Source organism: Rutidosis leptorrhynchoides, chromosome 11 (assembly GCF_046630445.1).
Source record: "Rutidosis leptorrhynchoides isolate AG116_Rl617_1_P2 chromosome 11, CSIRO_AGI_Rlap_v1, whole genome shotgun sequence".
Lineage (NCBI taxonomy): Eukaryota > Viridiplantae > Streptophyta > Magnoliopsida > Asterales > Asteraceae > Rutidosis > Rutidosis leptorrhynchoides.
The window spans coordinates 63,875,274-63,897,613 of record NC_092343.1 but is presented as its reverse complement, the minus strand read 5'-3'; the positions used below and the strand labels follow the sequence as shown (position 1 = coordinate 63,897,613).

General features: G+C 32.6%; 1 protein-coding gene across 1 annotated transcript; it reads right to left on the bottom strand.

The window, feature by feature from the left end:
- Positions 1 to 128: 128 nt before the first annotated feature.
- On the bottom strand, positions 129 to 4,032 carry LOC139877093 (S-adenosyl-L-methionine:benzoic acid/salicylic acid carboxyl methyltransferase 3-like). The gene is made up of 4 exons (XM_071864507.1): positions 3,859 to 4,032; positions 1,835 to 2,236; positions 1,142 to 1,393; positions 129 to 711 (listed from the first exon to the last, which is right to left on the bottom strand). The coding sequence occupies exons 1-4, from the start codon at positions 3,931 to 3,933 to the stop codon at positions 349 to 351; spliced, it is 1,092 nt and encodes a 363-aa protein (XP_071720608.1). The 5' UTR covers positions 3,934 to 4,032; the 3' UTR covers positions 129 to 348.
- Between the last annotated feature and the right edge of the window lie 18,308 nt (positions 4,033 to 22,340).

Here is a 22,340-nt window from a genome sequence, read left to right as displayed (position 1 = left end):
TTTCTGAACTTGTGTACATGATGTATATATGCCTAATCCTTAGTACTTGAAAATTTCTTTACTAGTTGTGTCTTATCATTCTTTGACACTTGGTTGCATAATATCACAATATCATCAGATCAAAGAAATTTAACAAAGATACGATTTTATTTCAAACATAATAACAGTAAATTATCAAGAAAGCGCGTAAATTTCATGCCTTTCTAATCAAATAAAACGCGTAAATAACATTTAACATTACATAATATTTCAGACCTAAACAAGACTTCCTTTCTCCTTGTTGCAACTTGCAACTGAGATTTTATTTCAGAAATAATAACAGTACATTATCAGGGAAACGGTTAAATATCATGCCTTTTTAATCAAAGATACAGAGTGCGAAGCAAGACCCCCTTTCTCCTTGTTGCTACGGAGAATTTTTGCATACCTCATAAAAGCGTCATCGACAATTGCTTCACCAAAGTGATTAGCAACCAACGACTCTGATGCAGCTCTGACGCTGTTAGCCATAGTATGTACTACACCACGATCCTCATATAAATTGACGTCGTTGTATTTATCTGTTTTTAAAGGATCAACTTCTATAAAATATGTGTCTAGGTGATTAATTGTGAAGTAACCTTGTGTGTCTACCAAGTTCTTAATCTCTGTAGTGGATGGTTCAAAAAGAGGAAGGTTGAATGAATCCAATTTCTCTTCATCTACTAGGCCCTGTTTTTGCAAGTGCAATTGATAAGTAATCAATTCATATCAAAGAATTAACACATGTCTAGTTTACTTATAATGAAATAAATTTGTACTTTGAGAAAAAGAATTTTTTTTAAAGTGTTTTGATTTTTAACAACAAAGCTATGTAATTAACAAGTTAAATTTAAGATGTTAGCTACAATGGTAGTGATAATGCGAATTCATTTTAAGTAGACAATGTGAAGGTCATAGTATATACTATTTAAAATTGTCTGTTGTCTTTGTAAAGGAATAATACGATTATGGATTGGCCTATTCGCATGACCTAGAAAGTAAAAAAAAGAAAGTATGTCTATAAGCTCCTCCCTCAGGGCACTGTTACATTGCCTTGGGGATGCGTTGGGCTAACCGTGACTGGTAACTATTGAAGAAACAATAATTAAACTACTGTTACCTCAATTACCATTTCCTGGAGAGCCATAGCCAATGGCTTCCAAGAATAGTAAGTTTCATCATGAGGCTCATCAGTCGTCCTACCAAACATTGTCAAAATCATTCGTCCTCCGGCCACCAACTCCTCTGAACGACACTTCAAGAATCCCAAGAAATCTTTTCGGAATTGTTCATAGTAAGCCTTAATTACACTTTTCGGAGTCGTAGTTGTTAAGTATATGGTCCCTTTGTTGATCTCTTCTAGTTTGGGAAACTGCTTGAACAAATCAACATATATATACTATTAAGTTACAAGTTCATGAATGCATAGAATAATCAAGTCTCATTATAAATATGCACTATTATTTCTTTATCAACTTTGACTATAAACATTATTGTTTCTGTTGTATAATTTTTGATGAAAATTTTATTAACGAATTGAGTTTTAAATGTATTTTCATTCATATAACTTTCTTTAGATATTACACAACACAAATGAAAATATTTAGAGTCAGTGTTTACAATTTGAAAGGACAATTATAGTGGGACGAAGGGAGTATTGAACTGTCGGGTTCCTTCTAAAAACAGTCTCTCTGCAATTGTATGATTGTCAACATCTTACCTCTTGTACTCTGCCTTAACGGAATTGAGTAATATTGTTGTTCAACAATAATACTGAACTATTTTCATATAACAAAAGGACATATATACCTACCTTTGATAACCAATTGAGACTATAGGAAGAGTGGATGAAATTAATACTTTTTGCAGGAAACAATCTGTTGTAAAATGATCCAGGAACACCAGTAAAGTAGCACAACGGTTGATGTTCGTTAATTAAGTTTTCGTTATGTTCAGGTAATGAAGTGAAAATGGTGTTAAAATCATTTGTTGGCAGATCATTGAGATTAATTTGAACTTCAGGAGATTTTAGACCCAATTCAAGGCTTGTCCTAGCGGCTACATTGAGAACAAATGATGATACTAAAAGTGTATTGGTTCCCACTGAACATCCAAGATCAGCAATTATTAGCTTTTTACGGCACTCGGGATTGTTGTAATACAGTTCGCGGATCGCTTCTTCTATTATGCCTTGCGTTTTCATCAGGCCTACTCTCTATAAGGAAACAAGAACATTCATGAGTTCGTATATTCATTAGTAATAATGTATGCATCGTTTATGCATAAAAATGAACCAAAATTGATTTTGACAACTTTTAATGACGAAATAAACAGTGTTTCCTTCATATCTTGAGAAAATAGGACTTAATATCCAGAGAAAATTTATTAGTCTACATATATATATACTGTGTATGATTAGATATATTCTATTTATTGTATTATGAACCAAAGAGCCAATGGCTTGATGGTATCGAGGTCACCCTTACAACCTTGAGGTTGAGGGTTCGAGTCCTGCTTAGGACAATTCGTGATGTATATATTCGAGTTAGATTTAGGTGGGTGTGTGAGTTGCCTTTCAAAAAAAAAAAAAAAAAAAAAAAAAAAAATTTATTGTATTATGAGGAGATCATCTATAATTAGAATATAATTTGTATTCGTATTATATTGCACAAGTTACTTAGAGGTAGGCATTCGCTTTGTGTATATATGCCAATGTATGTATAATGAATGAATGAGAAGACATGCAATTTTTATAATCTTATATGGTATCACTCTAAATCTGTTGATCCTATTAGGACTAAAATCACATCTCGTTGATCAGCCATGTAAACTGATAACTCAAAAATCCCATAGCCCAACCCATCAATTACATCGTTCATTCATTCCCCATCAAGCTTGACAAGTTCATATGTATCGTGGTGTGAACTTTTTAAGATCCATTGTCGTTGTTCTCATTGATCACCTTTATCCTCCTCTCGTACTTAAAAATGTGTTGCATGCCTTACATCTTATTAAAATTCTTATATTCGTTGATCGTTTATCTACTACGGAGTAATAATTACTTGGAGATTGCCTATTATGTGTGTATTATTATTATTAGCGTTTTCCTTGGGGCCAACACATATAGGGTAACATTAAAAAAAAATCATTATAGTAATATTAATAATAATAATTTATCATTATCATTATCATTATCATAATTATATTATAATTATAATATAACATAATAATAGGGGATGATTCTCACACACACTTTTTTGATCCTCACACACCAATTGAGTATTATTAGAAGAGTAAAAGGTTAAAATAGGTGTGTGAGGATCAAAAAAGTGTGTGTGAGAATCATCCCCCATAATAATAATATAATAATAATCATAATATAAATATAAATATAAATATAATTATAATATTTATATTTATTTATATTTATCAATCTTTTGGAAGTATTATCATCTCTAAAATACTAATGTATATACTATAGTGGAGTATCTTTCTAAAAATTTTGTATTGTGTATCAACAGTCGATCAACATAAATACATATATTTTTTTTGGCAAAATTTAACAACTATATTATCATTTTGGGCATCACGAAGGATCATATAACGTTTATTGATAGTTTAGGTTACTTACGTTACTTTTTTATCATATATGAAAAATATCATAACATGAAATTATATTATAATACTACATTCGTTACAATTTAATTGTACAATTTATAAATAAAAAACTATAATAAAGTAATATTTTTATACCATTTAATATATAAATTGTGAAACAAAAAGGTATAAATTGTACTAAAGAAATGATATTTAAATCACTGAAATTATCATATGTACCTGAAGGCCAGAGTTATGTGCGTAACTCTCATCTCCAATTCCACCATTCATGTGAAAGAACTTTACCAAGTCCATTTTTTAAACTCTCTTTAGCACAACGACAGAGAGTTTTACGTGTAAGAAGTTTAATGGAAGCTAATTAGGACCGTCTTTTATAGATAGAGAACTCGTGAGAATACCTTATGTACTGTGAGTGTTTGAATTAAAATAACAAACTTAGACTTTGACTATTACGAAATCATAAATAATTATAAGAGGTTAGGTAACATATTGAAACTACAATTCAATTTTTAAAAAGTGAACTCATACTTTTATTATCTCTCTCTCTCTCTCTCTATATATATATATATATATATATATATATATATATATATATATATATATATATATAGGAGAGAACCCAGCGAACCAGTACGTGATTTTAACGGACATCACAAACAATTAATTTGAAAGTTAAAATCGATTGAAACAAGATCTTAAGGCAGCGATTATCAACTTCCTTGAAAGATTATACTCCAAATCATCAGCGAATTCTTCAATTCTTGATGAACAGTGAACCGTGAACGAATGATGAAGATGAAATGCAACTTTGATTTTTACGATTCAGTTGTTTTCAGACCTTGATTCCTTCACAAAATCTTCTAGTCGCTGCTATTTGAACAAGGTAACATCAATTTCAAACATTAATTCGATTGATTTAAGAATCTGTACATTCGATTGAGTAGGTGCATTTGGTAGATGAACTCAATCTGTGTACAGATTGAGTTCAATCTGTACACAGATTGAAGATGAGTATGAAGGTTAGCCTGCTGGTTCTCTTGGTTGTCTATCACCTTTGGTTCTCTATGGATCCTCACTATATATATATATATATATATATATATATATATATATATATATATATATATATATATATATATATATATATATATATATATATATATATATATATATATATATATATATATATATATATATTTTGCAAAGATTGCAAGAAAATCCCGAGAACTCCCTAGTCGAACAAATTATCAGACAGGTGAACATTTCTGGTCAAACAATTTTGAAAGATGCAAGAAATCACTTTTCATTTTACAATCTTGTACTACATGATGTTCTACATGACGTTCTACATGTTGTTCTACATGACGTTCTACATGTTGTTTTACATTTTTCAGTATGTTATAATAATTTTTGTGTGATTTTAGGGTTTAGATTTAGGATTTAAGGTTTTGATTGTAGGGTTTAGGGTTTAGATTTAGCGTTTAACACGAATGATTTAGAGTTTAGTATTTAACACGAACGGTTTAGAGTTTAGACCAATTCGAAAAAAATGCCCTTTTTGAACAATTTTGTGTTCTACACTTTTGTGTTATAATTCTAAATTCGAACAATAGAAGCCGAGGTCGAACAAACAATGCCCAATTCGAACAAAAATTATAGAACGAAAGTAAATTATATGCATCTACACTTTTGTTCGACCAAAGTCATTTTTGTCGCCTGCCTTCAATTTCGTTCGAAATGCTAGTTCTTAGAGTTCTCTAGCAATTAGAGTTCTCATGGGATCTGTAACACCGTACTTTTTACATACAAATATTTTTTAAAGACACTCACAGCGGAAGACTTACTAACTTACACATCATATATTAAATACATAAATATATGATTACAGACAATCACAGGTGTTACGTTATTACTACAAACCATTTCAAATATTTTATTTATTACAAAAATCATAAGAGTGTTACTGTGTCAGACATCTGCAGCTGCCCGACAATACCCACCAAAAGCTATTATTACACACCTGCAGGACAAAACACTGTGGGAGAATTAGCATAACGCTAGGTGAATGGCAATATCTAGGTGGACATCACTACAAGCATCAAGAACAACTTAAAGGCACGAATCACTAATCACTTAAAGCCATACATAAGAGGACCGACAACTCATAGCCGATCAAGCTAGAATACCGATAGCCCCTACTACTGAATCACTGGTATAGTCCTCCAGACGTGACGCACTCGTCATCCACACTATATCACCAATCAGTAATCACGGACCCAACACTATTACCTGACACTAAGGTAAATAAAGTTGACCTCCTACGTCGGAATTACACCATCGACGTTAGCGCTCGGTGCGCACATAATCACACATAGTCACTGCACTGGTCCCAGACTCATAAACAGTCTAATCATAAGCATGTCACTGATCACTACACTTGTCACTGTATAATCATATCCATAAAGATAATCCCACTCACCTGGAAGCACAAGTACTCAGTGGTCTTATATCATTGAGCCTTACCTTTCAGTTTCTCACTTGAGAATATCATTTTTCTAGTTAGTACACTTTTCAATCAGGTTACACATCAGAATAAATAAACACAGTAACATAGTAAATGGGTCAGAATTACACTTGGCCCAAACATACAAGCACTGTCACTCGCACGGATGAGGTCTCACTCGCGCGACTGACTAGCTCACTCGTACGGGTGAGTATCTTGATAGGTGTCGTAGGTCCAACCAAAAATGATCTAATTACACTAACTTAGCTAGGGTAAGTAGGATTCGTTCCAAGAGAGGTTGTGGTCAAAAGCAAGCAATTCTTAGAGTTGATTTTGCAATTAAAAATAATTAAAAGACTTTTAATGAAAATGACTAAAACTTTATGAAGTTTAAGCAACGAGAATGAAATTAGTAATTAAAAGTGATGTGTTGTGATCAATAGGTAAAAAACTTTATCCCTTCCAAATCCCAATTAGGTATCATTCATTCAAACAAACATGTGTGCTTATCAAGTTATTATCTAAATCACATATACATGAATTCTTAAATTCGTTAAAACAATTATCTTGGGCACGATTATGTAACCTAAACACTTGTCTTCCTCCCTAATCTAAATTAACACTAAGTGGATCAAGCACAATTGTTAAATCACAATAATACGTCTTGCAATAATCAAAATCAACAAACTTGCATTAAATAATCACTTGAAAAATTTACAAAATTATTAATCAACGAACTTTATCATTGTAAAATTACAAACCACACACATACTTGAATGAATAAACAATACACTACATGTTCATTGGAAGGAATAAAGAAAGGAACTTAGCCGAGCATGATGATGATGATGAAGAACATGATGGATTGTTAATGAATCATGATGAACTCGCCTTTGATCCTTGATGGATTGTTGGAGAAAAAAGGTCCTCATTCGTGGCTAAGGGTTTCCCTTATATAGGGAATGAATAACTTGTTCCCAAAGCAAAAATCTCTCAAAATCCGGCATTAGCAAAATTGCATTGGCGTAATTTACGCCGGGCTGACATAAATTACGCCCATATTTGTACTAGCGTAAAAACTTGGCGTAATTATACGCCAAAAAGTGCCTTTTTTCCTGATCTTGAAACTTGTCTGGCGTAATTTACGCCGGGCTGGCATAAACTACGCCCATATTTGTACTGGCGTAAAAGCTAGCGTAATTTACTCTGATGTGGCGTAAATTACTCCAGTGTTAAAATTCTGATTTTTCCAACTTTTTCCTCAACTCGACTTCAAATGTCGTTTTTCGTACCTTTTTGCAGTAACTACTTTTCACACCTACAATACACGAAATTTTATCAAAGTACCTTGTTTTTCACTTAAATGTAATCACTTTTATCATGTTTAAGTACAAACGATCGCGTCAAACAATGACTGATCATATCCTCACTCGCACGACTGACCTATCACTTGTACTAGTGATCTTCAAACCCACTCACATAGTTTAGAGTCTCATTCGCACAAATGGACACTTCACTCGTACGGTGAGTGCCTTAATCGCACGGTTGAGCATGAATAGCAGTAGATCTGCAATTCGAGCTTTTTACAAACAACACAAAGTTTAATTTAGTGTTTTAAAAACTTATCATTGAAGAGTAGACCTCAAGACGATTCCAACGATAGTTTATTTCTCAAAAACGAAGTTACGGTTTGAAAGTTGGGGCATTTTCAATTTTACCAAAAGCTGACCACTACTCAACCGCGTGGTTGAGCCCTTAACAGTACGGTTGAGCCCTCAACCGCGTGGTTGAGCCCTCAAAAGTGTGCTCAACAGGTTGGTTGAGCTGTCACTAGTACGGATGCTGAAGAACATCATCATGTTGATGTTTTTGAGTTTTTGAGTTTTTGACACCTAAAACTCAATTTCTGCTTGTTTTGATCAATCCAAAGGCTCAAGAATAACACATAATACATAAATAACTTATTTCTAGCCTCAATCAAGCATAACAAACACATTCAAAGCAAGAATCAAGCATCAAACTAACTTTAATAAAATCCCACTTAAAACCCATTTTGAATTCATCATAATCTGAGACTTTTACCTTGTTTTGATGCTTGAAATCACTACAATATGTTACACAAAATCACCAAGCTTGAATTCACAATTCTTGATTTTAGAATTTAGAGAGCGAGGTGTGTTTAGGGTTTTAGAATTACCAAAAGTGGTAAGTTAAGAAACGTACAGGGTATATATATATCATATTTTAGGTTTCTTCACAAATAGGTTACACTTCCGTTTAACACGAGTATTTATCAGTTATCTAAAACCCAAAATCTTTAATAACTTATTCACTCTAAGTCCAATTCACAAAAGGAAAAATGTTATGTGACCCTTGTCACAAAATGCACATTATCTCATACACAATAATTATAAAACACATAATTAATAAAATAACTATATTAGCACAGAAGGGTAAATAGGTCATTACCACTAGGCCCAAAGCTAGGCTGTTATAGAATCCCTTCCTGTTAATAGAAAACATACGTACATCAACGATATAAAAATAAAGTATAATTAATAACTCAATGATGTTTTCTTTCTCACCTATTTTTAATCGAGCTTCTAAGAAACATCCATATAATATAAACTAAATATTTAATAAATACTTTCTTAAAAAGTGAAACTTGATTACCCCAACAATCACGCACTTAATCAGTTTTATTCATACTACTCGATTCTTCATCATAACATAGCTGGTTCTTACTCTTCAATCCTTCATTATCTTTATTATTTCACTCTGTACCCTCTATTGAAAACTATCCAAAAGATCCACACTCATAGCACCTAAAACCTCTCTTGTCACCTTAATCCAAGCCTCTTCCACGTCCTCTTTCTCTTCAATCGAATCCTCTTCCATAACCTATTCCTTGTCCACCTTGCTTACCATCATGTTCCCCCCACTTGCAAACAAAAGTTGCCCATGCTCTTCACCTCTTTCAACATGGATTTTGAGTCTTTCTTCCTCGCTGAGTCTTTACACAGCCTCTTCGAAGGACATGCTTTTAAGATCCGAGTATTGCTCGATTGAGGCAATAATTGGTAGATTCCTTGTTCGGGGCTGATTTAGAAACTTTCTTACAACCACTTATTCTTCAAGATTTGAACCGAGACTTTTAAATTTTACAATTATGCCACTTATCCTTCCCGAAAAGTCATTCATAGTCTCGTTCTCTTTCATCTTTAGCATATCCAGATCACTCCCAAGAGTTTGTAGAAGCCTCTTTTGGACTCGATCGACTCTTAAATAGCGAACCTGAATTGCTTCCCAACCATCTTTTGCGTAGTTATGCTTAGTAACTTGCAATGAAATATCTTCAGGTAGTGTTTGGAAGATAATGCCTTTCGTGGTGTGATTCTTTGTTCCTTCAGCCATTCCTCCGGTTACGAGATCCACCGCCTCCCATAAACCGAATGCCTTTAACACCGCTTCAACCATAATCGACCATGAAGTATAGTTCGATCCGGTTAACATGCTACTAATCACATATTTGCGACTACTTGCTTCTAGTCAAATCTTTCAACTAGCTAACCTGCTAATTTGTTTCTTGCTTCTTGCTACTTTCTAAGATCACAAATCGTTCAGAAAGAGAGTATGATAAGAGGGTACGCATAATGCGCAAACTCGGCGTCAGGTCTGGCGCTCAGGGCGCTTGATTATCCGAGGTTTACCATTTATGGGGGAGTCAATGTACTCGTTCATAGGCGAGTTTCCTTGCTAATAAAAAATTGTGATCAATCTTGCTAGTTGTTTCGATATCTTACTTTGATTACATAAGGTTGCAATCAGTCCTTCCTATGAACCAAGCTTTGATACCAAGTGTTTGAACTTCAAATACGGATAATAATCTTGACTTGAACTATTACGAAATCACAAATAATAACAAGAGGTTACGTAACACAATGATACTACAATTCAATATTAAAAAGAAAACTCTGACTTTTATTATCATCCAATGACTTTTGTTATCATCCAATATGGACTATATATATAGTCAATAGGATATCTATGTACATCAACAATATAAAAACAAAATAATATGAGTAAATTAATGATCTTTTCTTTCTCATCAATTTTGATCATACGAACTTCCTAGAAACTTATTTATAATATAAACTAAATATTTGATGAATACTTTCTTAAAATGTAAAATCTAATTAACCCAACAAATTTCAAGCTTGATAGCCTCAAAAGTAGTCATTCTCATAATTTAATAATAAAGCAAAAAATATTAATTTTTTTGAAAAGATTATCGCATTTAAAATAAGTGTCTGATGACAAATTTGTCGGTTAATTTAATAAGAAATGGAAGTTAGCACACATGACTCGCCAACAAAAAAGAAACGGTCCTACATAACGAGTCATCCATTATATCAAACAAACCTTTTACTTATTTGGTAACTTTACAAAGGGCTATAGTCAAGCGGCTCCAATTATTTCATTATTGGCATCAAACCAATAGAGATTCATACAAGCTAAATCTTCTAATCGATAATTAGGCCAAAAGAAGAACTTTTAATTATTTGATTCATTAGTTTTAGTTAGACCGGTGCAGGGGCGGATCTAATATAGAAACAATGGTTGCACGAGACACCATTGAATACGCGAAGTAGTGGAAAGTTTTTTGGATTTTTAACTAGTAACACTACTAAATAATGTTAATTTTTGTGAGTGACACCATTAAAATAGGTCATTTAGTAGATTTTTTTTTTAATTTTTAACCAGTGATACCACTGACTCTCATTCTTAGATCCGCCACTGGCCCGGTGTGTGTTCTTTTTTCCCCAGTTTATCTCGTGCTTAGTTAGTTGTTTGGTTAGCTAAGTTGGTTATAGGTTTTTATTCTCTCTTTTTGTAACGAGGAACTCCCCTATAAATGAGCACGTTGGCTCCCCCATAACATGTAAACCTCGAACATCGAGAATCCATGCGTCACTTTGGTGCTAGGTAGCACCTTCCATTGTAATCTATAATTAGTTTTAAGCGGATATTGCTAAGGATTGAATCTGAGACCTACAACTTCACTAGGGATTCTGATGGCTACTTGAGAAAATGTCAAGTAGTTCAATAAGAGAGTAGTAAAGAGGTTGGTCATATGTTAGCACTTTTTAGTTGATGTATATTTGACATGTACTTTCATCATTCGATGAAAGTTCTGATTATATGCATTCTTTGTTTTTTTGTCAAGGAGAAAAAAATCTTATGTCACATCACCGTTTAATATATTTGAATAAACTACATCACTTCACAATAATTTAGCACAATAATTTAACATTCCTCACTTCGCGCTAGGGGTTCCGTTTTGAATGCGAGTTAAAAAAAAAGACTAGATCTATTTTGTAAAAAATAATTTTTTTTCGACATCTAACATTGAAGGGTTGTTCCTTTTGTGAAAATTGCTTCTTTTAGCGTTCGTTTTTTTTTAAAGTTAGTTGATCTATTTTGTAAAAAATAATGTTTTTCGACATCTTTTGGTAGCATTGAAGGGTTGTTCATTTTATGAAAGTTGTCTCCTTTATCGTTGAGGAAAAAAAAAAGTTAGTTGATTTTTTTGGTAAAAAAGAATTTTTTTCGACATCTTTTGGTAACATTGAAGGGTTGGTTCTTTTATGAGAGGTGCTTCTTTTATCGTTGGAGACCAAAAAAAATTGTGAAATGACGAAAATACCTCTGATTATTATTGATGAATAGTGCTACAGGGTTTTGTCTATTAGATATATAGATATTGACCTATGTGTTAATTTTTTTTTTTTTTTTTGTAAAGCTAGCAAAATGTATTAATATTCTCCTCCGGCCACCGGCAGCCGCCGGTGGTTCGGCTTCCTTTTTTACTCCTTTTTGTTCTCTCCTTCGGCTTGTTCTGCTACGTTCTTCTTCGGGTTTCTGGCTCACGACGGCAGGCTCCATCTTCCGCCATCTGCAGGCGGCGATTACCATGATACTCTCCGGTAGTCTGTGGATCCGGTGGTATGGATGGTTGTTTGAGCAGTTGCGGGGTTGGTACTCGTCGGAGATGGGCTGAACGAACGATTTTTTATCCTTGATTTTGGCCGTCATCACTAACTATGGTTTTCCGGCGGTCATTTCCGGTGAGTTTTCACGTGGTGGATCCTTGTGCTTCTGCCGTGCTTCTCCGGCTCTTTTCCTTACAGACCTTCCTTCTCTGCTTCCTGTTTTCTACCTTGGTACATGTTTGTGTGGCTCAAAGATGCGTGGCATCCCTACTTTTGTGGGTTTCCTGTCTCCGACGCTGGCACATTTCTCTTCAACTCGGTTGGTCACGATGTGGAGTTTGATTGCTTGTTTTTATGAGATGATTGTGTGATTCCGTGCTGTGTTTTAGTTTCGGTTTGGGGTGGATCTAACGCGGGTTTCATGGTTTCTCCTGGTTTTGGTTGTTCGTGGGAAATGGTGTTCGTGGTTTGTTTGATGTTTTAGTATTTGTGTGTTTTGGTTTGGTTCTCCGGCGATGGGGTCGTCGGAGTGGTGTTTATTCGGGGTTTGATGGTCCCGGTTGGCGAATCTGTTGATTGCAGGTTCATTGTTTGTCCCCTTTCGCTTCTCCTTCGATGCCTTTCGCGTCTCGTTTTCATTTTTCTCCGGACATTTATCCCTGTGCCGCTGCTCTCCCGCTCGTTCACCACTTGTTCGTGAGTTGAATACGTGGTTTGGGTGATTCCGTGTTCGGGTTGAGGTGGTTTGCGGTGAATTTTGGTGCTCTTGGTTTCGATTTCGGGTCATCAGATTGGCCTTCGAAGTGAGTTTGGTGAACCTCATTGGAGCGTTTCATATTCTCCGCCGCCGACAGGTTCGATTTTTGTGGGTTTCGTGGTTGTGGGTTTCGATTCGTGGATTTGTGGTAATTTTCGTGGGATCATGGTATTCGGCAATCATGAGTGTGAGTTGATTCGTGGTTGCCAATATGTGATTGTCGATTGGTTTCGTTTGTGGATCGTGGTCATTGGTGGTTGATTCGTGGTGGTTGCCGAGAAGACTTGAAGTCGTGATTGTTGATTCGTGGTTTCCGATTTGTGATTGTCGATTGGTTTCGTTTGTGGATCATGGTTATCGGTTGTTGATTCGAGTGTATTGTTTTAGTCGTGTGTTTCGAGTGTATTGAAGTCGTGAGTTTTAGAATCGTGATGGTGTAGGTTGCCAATTAATCGTGTATTGTTTTAGTCGTTTCGTGTTACATTGTAGAATGATAGTCGGAGGTCGTGTTATGGAGGTTGTGTTATGTATTCGAGTTATGTAATCCCTAGCATCTTGCTAGTTTTATAATTTTAATAATATAATTATTGCCTTTCGAAAAAAAAATGTATTAATATTAATAAGTAAAGAAGTACATTAGGAAAGGAAGTAAAGAAGTACATTAGGATGTTTTAACATCCATACCGTGCTCGAAGGAAATATACAGCGGAACCTAACACAAAAAACTACAAATGATCGAATACATGCATCTATTAGTCTAATACAAAGTACTAGTGAAATGACCCGTGAAACTACGGGTTTGTTTAAACGAAACAATTTAATGATATGTTTTAGACATTAAGTTAACGTAAATGCTAAATTCATTTAATTTAATGTCCCGTGAAACCACCGAGTCCGACTAAGAAAGTCCTCAGCTGAACATTTCTTCAAACACCTAAAATGCATATTAAACACTCTACATCCAATCATAAAAGATAATATTAGTTGACATTTTATTTTAAAAGTGTAAATTAAAATATAAATTTAGAATTGGTTTCCTTCTCCTCGCTTTTACACCTTCTTGTACCAAATTCAAAATAATTAATTAAAATAATTTAAAATTATCTAATTTTAATAATTAAAATAATTGTTAATAAGATTTAAAAATAATAATTAATTAATAAAATTTAATTTTAATACAAAATTATTAGATTAATGACATCATCCACCTTGCTTTGATTTTTTTTTTTTTGATTTTTTCTTAACAAAAAAATTAACCTAATAATGAAATCATCGTTATAGCATTTTAATAGAAACTATAGATAAACTATAACTCAGAATATATGGCAAAGATGTTGTAGGGAAAAAGTCTTTCATCTTCACATACTAACATTGGAGGGGGACAACATGTAATTACAAGCTGGGATAGAATCATAGAAGTAGGAACATAGTGTTGAGAAGACAACGACAAAATGTTCTATCCTATCCCACTTAGGGTGCGTTTGATAAAGCTAAATGATTTAGTGCTAAATGGTTCAGAATCTAAATGATTCAAAGTCTCTGAATAAAGTTTGTTCTGAATGAAAATAAACTGTTTGATAATCATTTAGAATGAACGATATAAACTGAGTAAAGTTACCTTATCAAAGTGTAACATGAATAAAATATTCAATATACTTGTTATTTAAGCGTTCATGATAGGATTTGAAGTGAAAATTACAGAAAATTTAGGATCTTAATGATTAAGAGAGTGTTTCATCTCTGAATGGTTCAGCACTGAAATTCTTAACCATTCAGCACCATACGTCATTCAGAGGTCAGAAACAAACGCACCGAATTCTGAATGGTTCAGCATTCAGCACTGAACTATTCCATTAAGAGGCAAACAAACGCACCCTTAGACTCGGAACCATAAATGTTCTACCCTATGTGTTAATGAAATATTATAAAGAGACAACACATCATTTTCACGAGTTATAACTAGCTATCTCCATGTCGAGTTTTTATTATGCATTTAATAATAATAATAATAATAATAATAATAATAATAATAATAATAATAATAATAATAATAATAATAATAACAACTAGTAAAATGACCTGTGGAATCACGGGTTTGTTTAAGTAAAACAATTTAATGATATATCTTAGGTATTAAGTGAATGTGAATGCTAAAGTCATTTAGTTTAATGACTCGTGTAACCACAGATTCCGACTAAGAAACTTTTTGTTGTTTTTAGAAACATATTGATATATTTAACTTGATCATAATAAATGAACTACATTTATTCTCCCAAGACCTTCTTTCGATTTTCATCACAATTACTATTTTCTTTGTCATAAAAGCCTACATTATAACATTTTATTGAGACATATATTTCGTATACATATGTAACGTAACTATTCCATAAAGAAAATCCATATATGAATAACAATAAATTTTTCTCTAAAATTGAGTATTTATATTTTTAATAATAATTATCATCAATAACAAATGCCTCTTTATTTAAAAAAAAAAATTTAAAATACAATTATTATATAAAGGTTGTACAATATCCTTTAAAGTTTGTACATGTGTTCATGAGATGTTTTGTAAAAGATTTGTACAATTTGTTTTAAAGTTTGTACATATGATCATGGAGATGTTTTATCATAAGTTTGTACATAATGTTTCAAATATTGTACATATGGTTATAGAGGTGTTTTACCATAAGGTTGTACATAATGCTTCAAATATTGTACATATGATAATGAGGGTGTTTTATCATAAGGTTGTAATAACGCTTCATATATTATACAATGAATATGTTAATATTTTTATTAAATATAATTAATTATTTTAATGACATCATCATGAGGGCCTTAAATTTTTTATTTTTTTTTTTGAATTTTTTTAAAGTTTGGATAATCCTTATTTATAACAGCATCATTGTAGTGACCCGAACTTTTTCATGTTTATATATATTAAATGAAATTATTATTTACATGATTTAGCGTTTCCAACATGTTAAGCAATCAAACTTGTTAAGATTTGATTAAGTGAAATAGATTTCATATAGACAATTGACTACCCAAGTTGACCGGTGATTCACGAACGTTAAAACTTGTAAAAACTATATGATGTTATATATATGGATATATATATAGTTAACATGGTATTATGATAAGTAAACATATCATTAAGTATATTAACAATGAACTACATGTGTAAAAAAACAAGACTACTAACTTAAGGATTTCGAAACGAGGCATATATGTAACGATTATCGTTGTAACGATATTTAATTGTATATATATCATATTAAGATATATTAATACATCATAATATCATGATAATGTAATAATTTAACATCTCATTTGATATAATAAACAATGGGTTAACAACACTTAACAGGATCGTTAACCTAAAGGCTTCAAAACAACATTTACATGTAACGACTAACGATGATTTAACGACTCAGTTAAAATGTATATACATGTAGTGTTTTAATATGTATTCATACACTTTTGAAAGACTTCAAGACACTTATCAAAATACTTCTACTTAACAAAAATGCTTACAATTACATCCTCGTTCAGTTTCATCAACAATTCTACTCGTATACACCCGTATTCGTACTCGTACAATACACAGATTTTAGATGTATGTACTGATAATGCTAAAAATGAACATATATTTCATAGCATTATTCCTCAATAAAGACAAGCTTTTAGTTGCAATTTTTCTATTTACAAGTGATATTCGTTTAAATAATAAAAGGTGAAGACAAAAGACAGATTCGACGAATTGAAGACGCAAACGACCAAAAAGCTCAAAAATACAAAATACAATCAAAGAGGTTCCAATTATTGATAAGAAACGTCTCGAAATTACAAGAGTACAAGATTCAAAACGCAAAGTACAAGATATTAAATTGTACGCAAGGACGTTCGAAAATCCGGAACCGGGACCGGAGTCAACTCTCAACGCTCGACGCAACGGACTAAAAATTACAAGTCAACTATGCACATAAATATAATATAATATTTAAATAATTCTTATAATTATTTAATATATTATATTATTTATAAAACCGTCGGCAGAAGAAAACAACCAAAAATGAGCCTCCCCAGCAGGCCATGCGATCGCATGGCCTGGAAGGCATAAATCCATGCGATCGCATGAGCCCCAGTTCCAGCCCACATGCCTATAAAAATCGAGCTTTGGTGCACCAAAAACCATCCATCTTTCTCTTTTCTCATACGTAAAACATATATATATATTTATAATTTATATTTTAATTTTAATTATAATTCTAATAATAAGGGTATGTTAGCGAATGTTGTAAGGGTGTAAGTCGAAATTCTGTCCGTGTAACGCTACGCTATTTTTAATCATTGTAAGTTATGTTCAACCTTTTTACATTAATGTCTCGTAGCTAAGTTATTATTATGCTTATTTAATCCGAAGTAATCATGATGTTGGGCTAATTACTAAAATTGGGTAATTGGGCTTTGTACCATAATTGGGGTTTGGACAAAAGAACGACACTTGTGGAAATTAGACTATGAGCTATTAATGGGCTTTATATTTGTTTAACTAAATGATAGTTTGTTAATGTTAATATAAAGATTTACAAATGGGCGTCCCTATAAATTACCATATACACTCGATCGGACACGATGGGCGGGGTATTTATATGTACGAATAATCGTTCATTTAACCGGACACGGAAATGGATTAATAGCCACTAGAATAATTAAAACAGGGGTGAAATTATGTAAAAGGACACTTGGTATAATTGATAACAAAATATTAAAACCTTGGGTTACACTCAGTCGACATCCTGGTGTAATTATTAAACAAAGTATTAAAATCTTGTTACAGTTTAAGTCCTCAATTAGTTGGAATATTTAACTTCGGGTATAAGGATAATTTGACGAGGACACTCGCACTTTATATTTATGACTGATGGACTGTTATGGACAAAAACCAGACGGACATATTAAATAATCCAGGACAAAGGACAATTAACCCATGGGCATAAAACAAAAATCAACACGTCAAACATCATGATTACGGAAGTTTAAATAAGCATAATTCTTTTATTTCATATTTAATTTCCTTTATTTTATATTTAATTGCACTTCTAATTATCGCATTTTTATTGTTATTGTATTGCACTTTTAATTATCGTACTTTTTAATTATCGCAAGTTTATTTTATCACACTTTTATTATTCGCAATTTCATTATCGTTATTTACTTTATGCTTTAATTTAAGTCTTGTATTTATTTTTAATATTTTACATTTGGTTTTAACTGCACTAAAGTTTTAAAATCGACAAACCGGTCATTAAACGGTAAAAATCCCCCTTTATAATAATAATATTACTTATATATATATATATTTGTATTTTTATAAAAGTAAACTCATATAGCGTTAAGCTTTGTTTAAAAAGATTCCCCGTGGAACGAACCGGACTTACTAAAAACTACACTACTGTACGATTAGGTACACTGCCTATAAGTGTTGTAGCAAGGTTTAAGTATATCCATTCTATAAATAAATAAATATCTTGTGTAAAATTGTATCGTATTTAATAGTATTTCCTTGTAAAAATTAATAGTATTTTATACCCCTCTGCTTTGACATCAAGTATTTTTGGCGCCGCTGCCGGGGATCATCTTAAAAGCCGGAAGCGCAACGCTATAAAAAAAAAGATTTTTACTTTTAATACGCTTTTGTAAAAATACGTTTTAAATATTCAAAAATAAGAAAAAAAAGAAAAACAAAAATATAAATATTTTTTCTTAGAGTTTGGTAAATATTTAAGTTTTATAAAGTTTCTTTATTTCTATTTTTTTTTATTTTATAAAAATATAAGTTTTATTTAATTAATAAATATATTTTATATTTTACAGCAAAAACAGAAAAAAAAAAAAAAAAAATTTTAATCGGCCTGTACTGTAGCAGCCTAACTCTGGCCCGAAACCCTAGCCCATGCGATCGCATGGCTGGGTAACTTAGAACTCATGCGATCGCATGAGCGTATCTGACAGGCCATCATCGTACAGCAATTAATGCGATTAGGGTTTTAATTAATTATTAATTTTATTATTAACCCTAATTAAGTTTTATTATTTAATTAGTTATTAGTTTAAGTTTAATTTGTATTTTTAGTTTAATTAGTTTATTTAAATTGTAAAATTAATAGTTTTATAAAATAAATAATATAAAAATAATATTTTTATAAAAATTGTACTTTTTACAACTTTTTATATATTTTTATATTTTTTTCCTTTTTAATCGTTTTAGCGTAACTTTTGTATTTTTAGCTCATATTTAGTTTTAATTCATAGTTTTTGCCATAGTTATTTTTACTTCTAGATTTTTAGGCTTTGCCGTAAAATCTCTTAAGTGCTTTTTCTTTAGACTAAGATTTAGGTACTCTAGAATTTTACGACGCCTTTTTAAGTTTTAGTTTCTTTTTAAGATATTTCCATTTGGGATTTAGTTTTTCCTGTAAGCTTTAATATTTTTAGACGACTTTTACCTATGTATCAATTATCATTCCAATTAGTAATTTCAATTTGCGATTATAATTTTAAGTTAGTTGTAGTAATAAGGTTAGGTCAGTCAAGTATTTTTAAGTTTTATAAGTTTCTTTTATTTTTCCGTCACCTTTTATTTTTCAACCATTTTTCTTTTTCGACCTTTTTCGAAGAACTCTTTTTCTTTCTTATTTCTCGCTATTCTAGTTTTAGGACATAGATTTTTATTCTACTTCTTATCTAAATTTCTTAAAATTACGAAAATTTATTTTGAGTGGTTAAATTGATAGACATCAAAATTTTATGGTTCGTAGTAATAGTTGGATTTGTACGTGGACCGGGTTATTGGAGCCAAACAGTCATCAATTATATTGAGACCAAACGAATCCTGCCCCTCTGCTGCATCTTTTGGCTATTCGAAACGTGGGCAAAATCAGAAAAGTCTATTAATTGGATAACTTATTATAATTTTTCTTTCCTTTTTAAAACTAATAGGCTATTCAGTGAATGCACCGAGCAAGACGTTCACCACCTTTTGTACGTTCACCACCTGTAACTAGATCAAGACATTTAGCAAATATAACCGCCGTTGATTTTTCTTTAGAATCGTCATCCAGTCGACCAAGTACTTCAGTTCAAATTTCCGATAATCCATTTTTTGAACCCGACCTCACAATTGAGAATCCGGAAAATATTCAGGAACGGTTCGTAGATCCTGAACCACTAAACTTTCCCCCGGAACCACCAATCATTCAAACAGAGATTGTTGAGGAACGAACCATTAAATCAGAATCCTCTAGTGATTCCGATTCAACAAATTCAATTATGGAGAATCTGGAACCTTTAAGTATGGAAGACCGAATGAGAGCTAAACGCACTGGCCAAGGTCACGCAATTACTCATCCAGACATTAATGCTCCAGATTATGAAATCAAAGGACAAATTCTACACATGGTGACTAATCAATGCCAATTTAGTGGTGCGCCGAAGGAAGATCCAAATGAACATCTACGTACCTTTAATAGGATCTGCACACTATTTAAAATCCGAGAAGTGGAGGATGAACAAATATATCTCATGTTATTTCCCTGGACTTTAAAGGGAGAAGCCAAAGATTGGTTGGAATCATTACCTGAAGGGGCGATTGATACATGGGATGTTTTAGTTGACAAATTTCTTAAACAATTCTTTCCTGCATCTAAAGCCGTAAGACTTCAAGCAGAAATTGTTACGTTTACACAGAAGCCAAATGAAACTCTATATGAGGCATGGACAAGATATGAAAAGTTGTTAAGAGGATGTCCGCAACATGGTTTAGACACCTGTCAAATAGTACAAATATTCTACCAAGGATGCGACATCACTACAAGGAAAGACATAGATATAGCAGCTGGTGGTTCTATTATGAAGAAAACCGAAACTGATGCTTACAAAATTATTGATAACACTGCTTCCCACTCACATGAGTGGCACCAAGAAAAAGATATCATTAGATCATATAAAGCAGCTAGAGCCGATTCTAGCCATGACTTAGATTCCATTTCCGCAAAGATAGATGCTGTGGAGAGACGAATGGAAAAGATGACTAAAGATATTCACTCAATACGAATTAGTTGTGAGCAGTGTGGAGGACCACATTTGACAAAAGATTGTCTCAGTATTGAATTAACAATGGAACAAAGAGAGAATATTTCATACATAAACCAAAGGCCTGGAAATAATTATCAGAATAATTATCAACCGCCAAGACCGATTTACAATCAAAACCAGAATTATAACCGAAATATTCCATACAACAACCAACAAGGTCCTACCAATCAACAAGTATCTAATAACAATTACAATCAGCAAAGACCTAATTTTCAAAACAAACCACCACAACAAACCGATGATAAAAAGCCGAATTTAGAAGATATGATGACGAAGCTAGTTGAAACTCAAACGCAGTTTTTCACATCTCAGAAACAAACTAATGAACAAAATGCTCAAGCATTTAGAAATCAACAAGCTTCTATTCAAAATCTGGAACAAGAAGTAAGTAACCTAGCAAGGTTAATAGGTGAAAGAAAACCGGGAAGTCTACCTAGTGATACAAATGCTAACCCCCGGAATGAAACAGCTAAAGCCATTACCACAAGAAGTGGTACAACACTTAAACCACCTGAAATACCTGTAACTTCTGATAAAGCTATTCCTACTCCACAAGAACCACAACCTAATCAAGATAAGGAAAAAGAACCGGTAGTTGAAAAGGTTAATGAAGATAACATAGTTAAGGATAAACCTTATGTTAAACCATACCAACCACCACTTCCTTACCCGAGTAAAATGAAGAAAGAGAAACTTGAAGCCGAGCAATCCAAATTCTTGGATATGTTTAAACAGATAAATGTAAATCTTCCTTTCATTGATGTGATTTCAGGAATGCCTAGATATGCTAAATTCTTGAAAGATCTAATTTCAAATAGAAAGAAAATGGAAGAACTCTCGGCTGTTACTATGAATGCTAATTGTTCAGCAGTGCTGTTGAATAAGATACCAGAAAAATTATCTGATCCAGGAAGTTTCACAATTCCATGTTTTCTGGGTAGTCTTAGTTCAATAGAAGCATTGGCAGACTTAGGTGCTAGTATAAATCTAATGCCGTATTCACTATACACTAAACTAGACCTTGGAGAATTGAAACCAACCAGAATAAGCATACAACTAGCCGATAGATCAATAAAATATCCTAGAGGGATAATGGAGAACATGCTAGTTAAAGTTGGTACTTTAGTATTTCCAGTAGATTTTGTTGTTTTGGACATGGAAGAAGATTCTCAAGTTCCTCTCATATTAGGAAGACCATTCTTAAACACGGCTAAAGCAATGATAGACGTGTTCGATAAGAAACTGACCCTAAGTATAGAGGATGAGAGTGTTACCTTTTCAGTTG

Bases quoted from the DNA above. Each gene is read 5' to 3' on its own strand.
- LOC139877093 (XM_071864507.1), bottom strand. From the start codon at position 3,933: ATGGACTTGGTAAAGTTCTTTCACATGAATGGTGGAATTGGAGATGAG. The intron at 2,237-3,858 runs GTACATATGATA...GTTTCCTTATAG, and splicing joins CACATAACTCTGGCCTTCAG to AGAGTAGGCCTGATGAAAAC. The intron at 712-1,141 runs GTAACAGTAGTT...TTGCAAAAACAG, and splicing joins TCCAGGAAATGGTAATTGAG to GGCCTAGTAGATGAAGAGAA.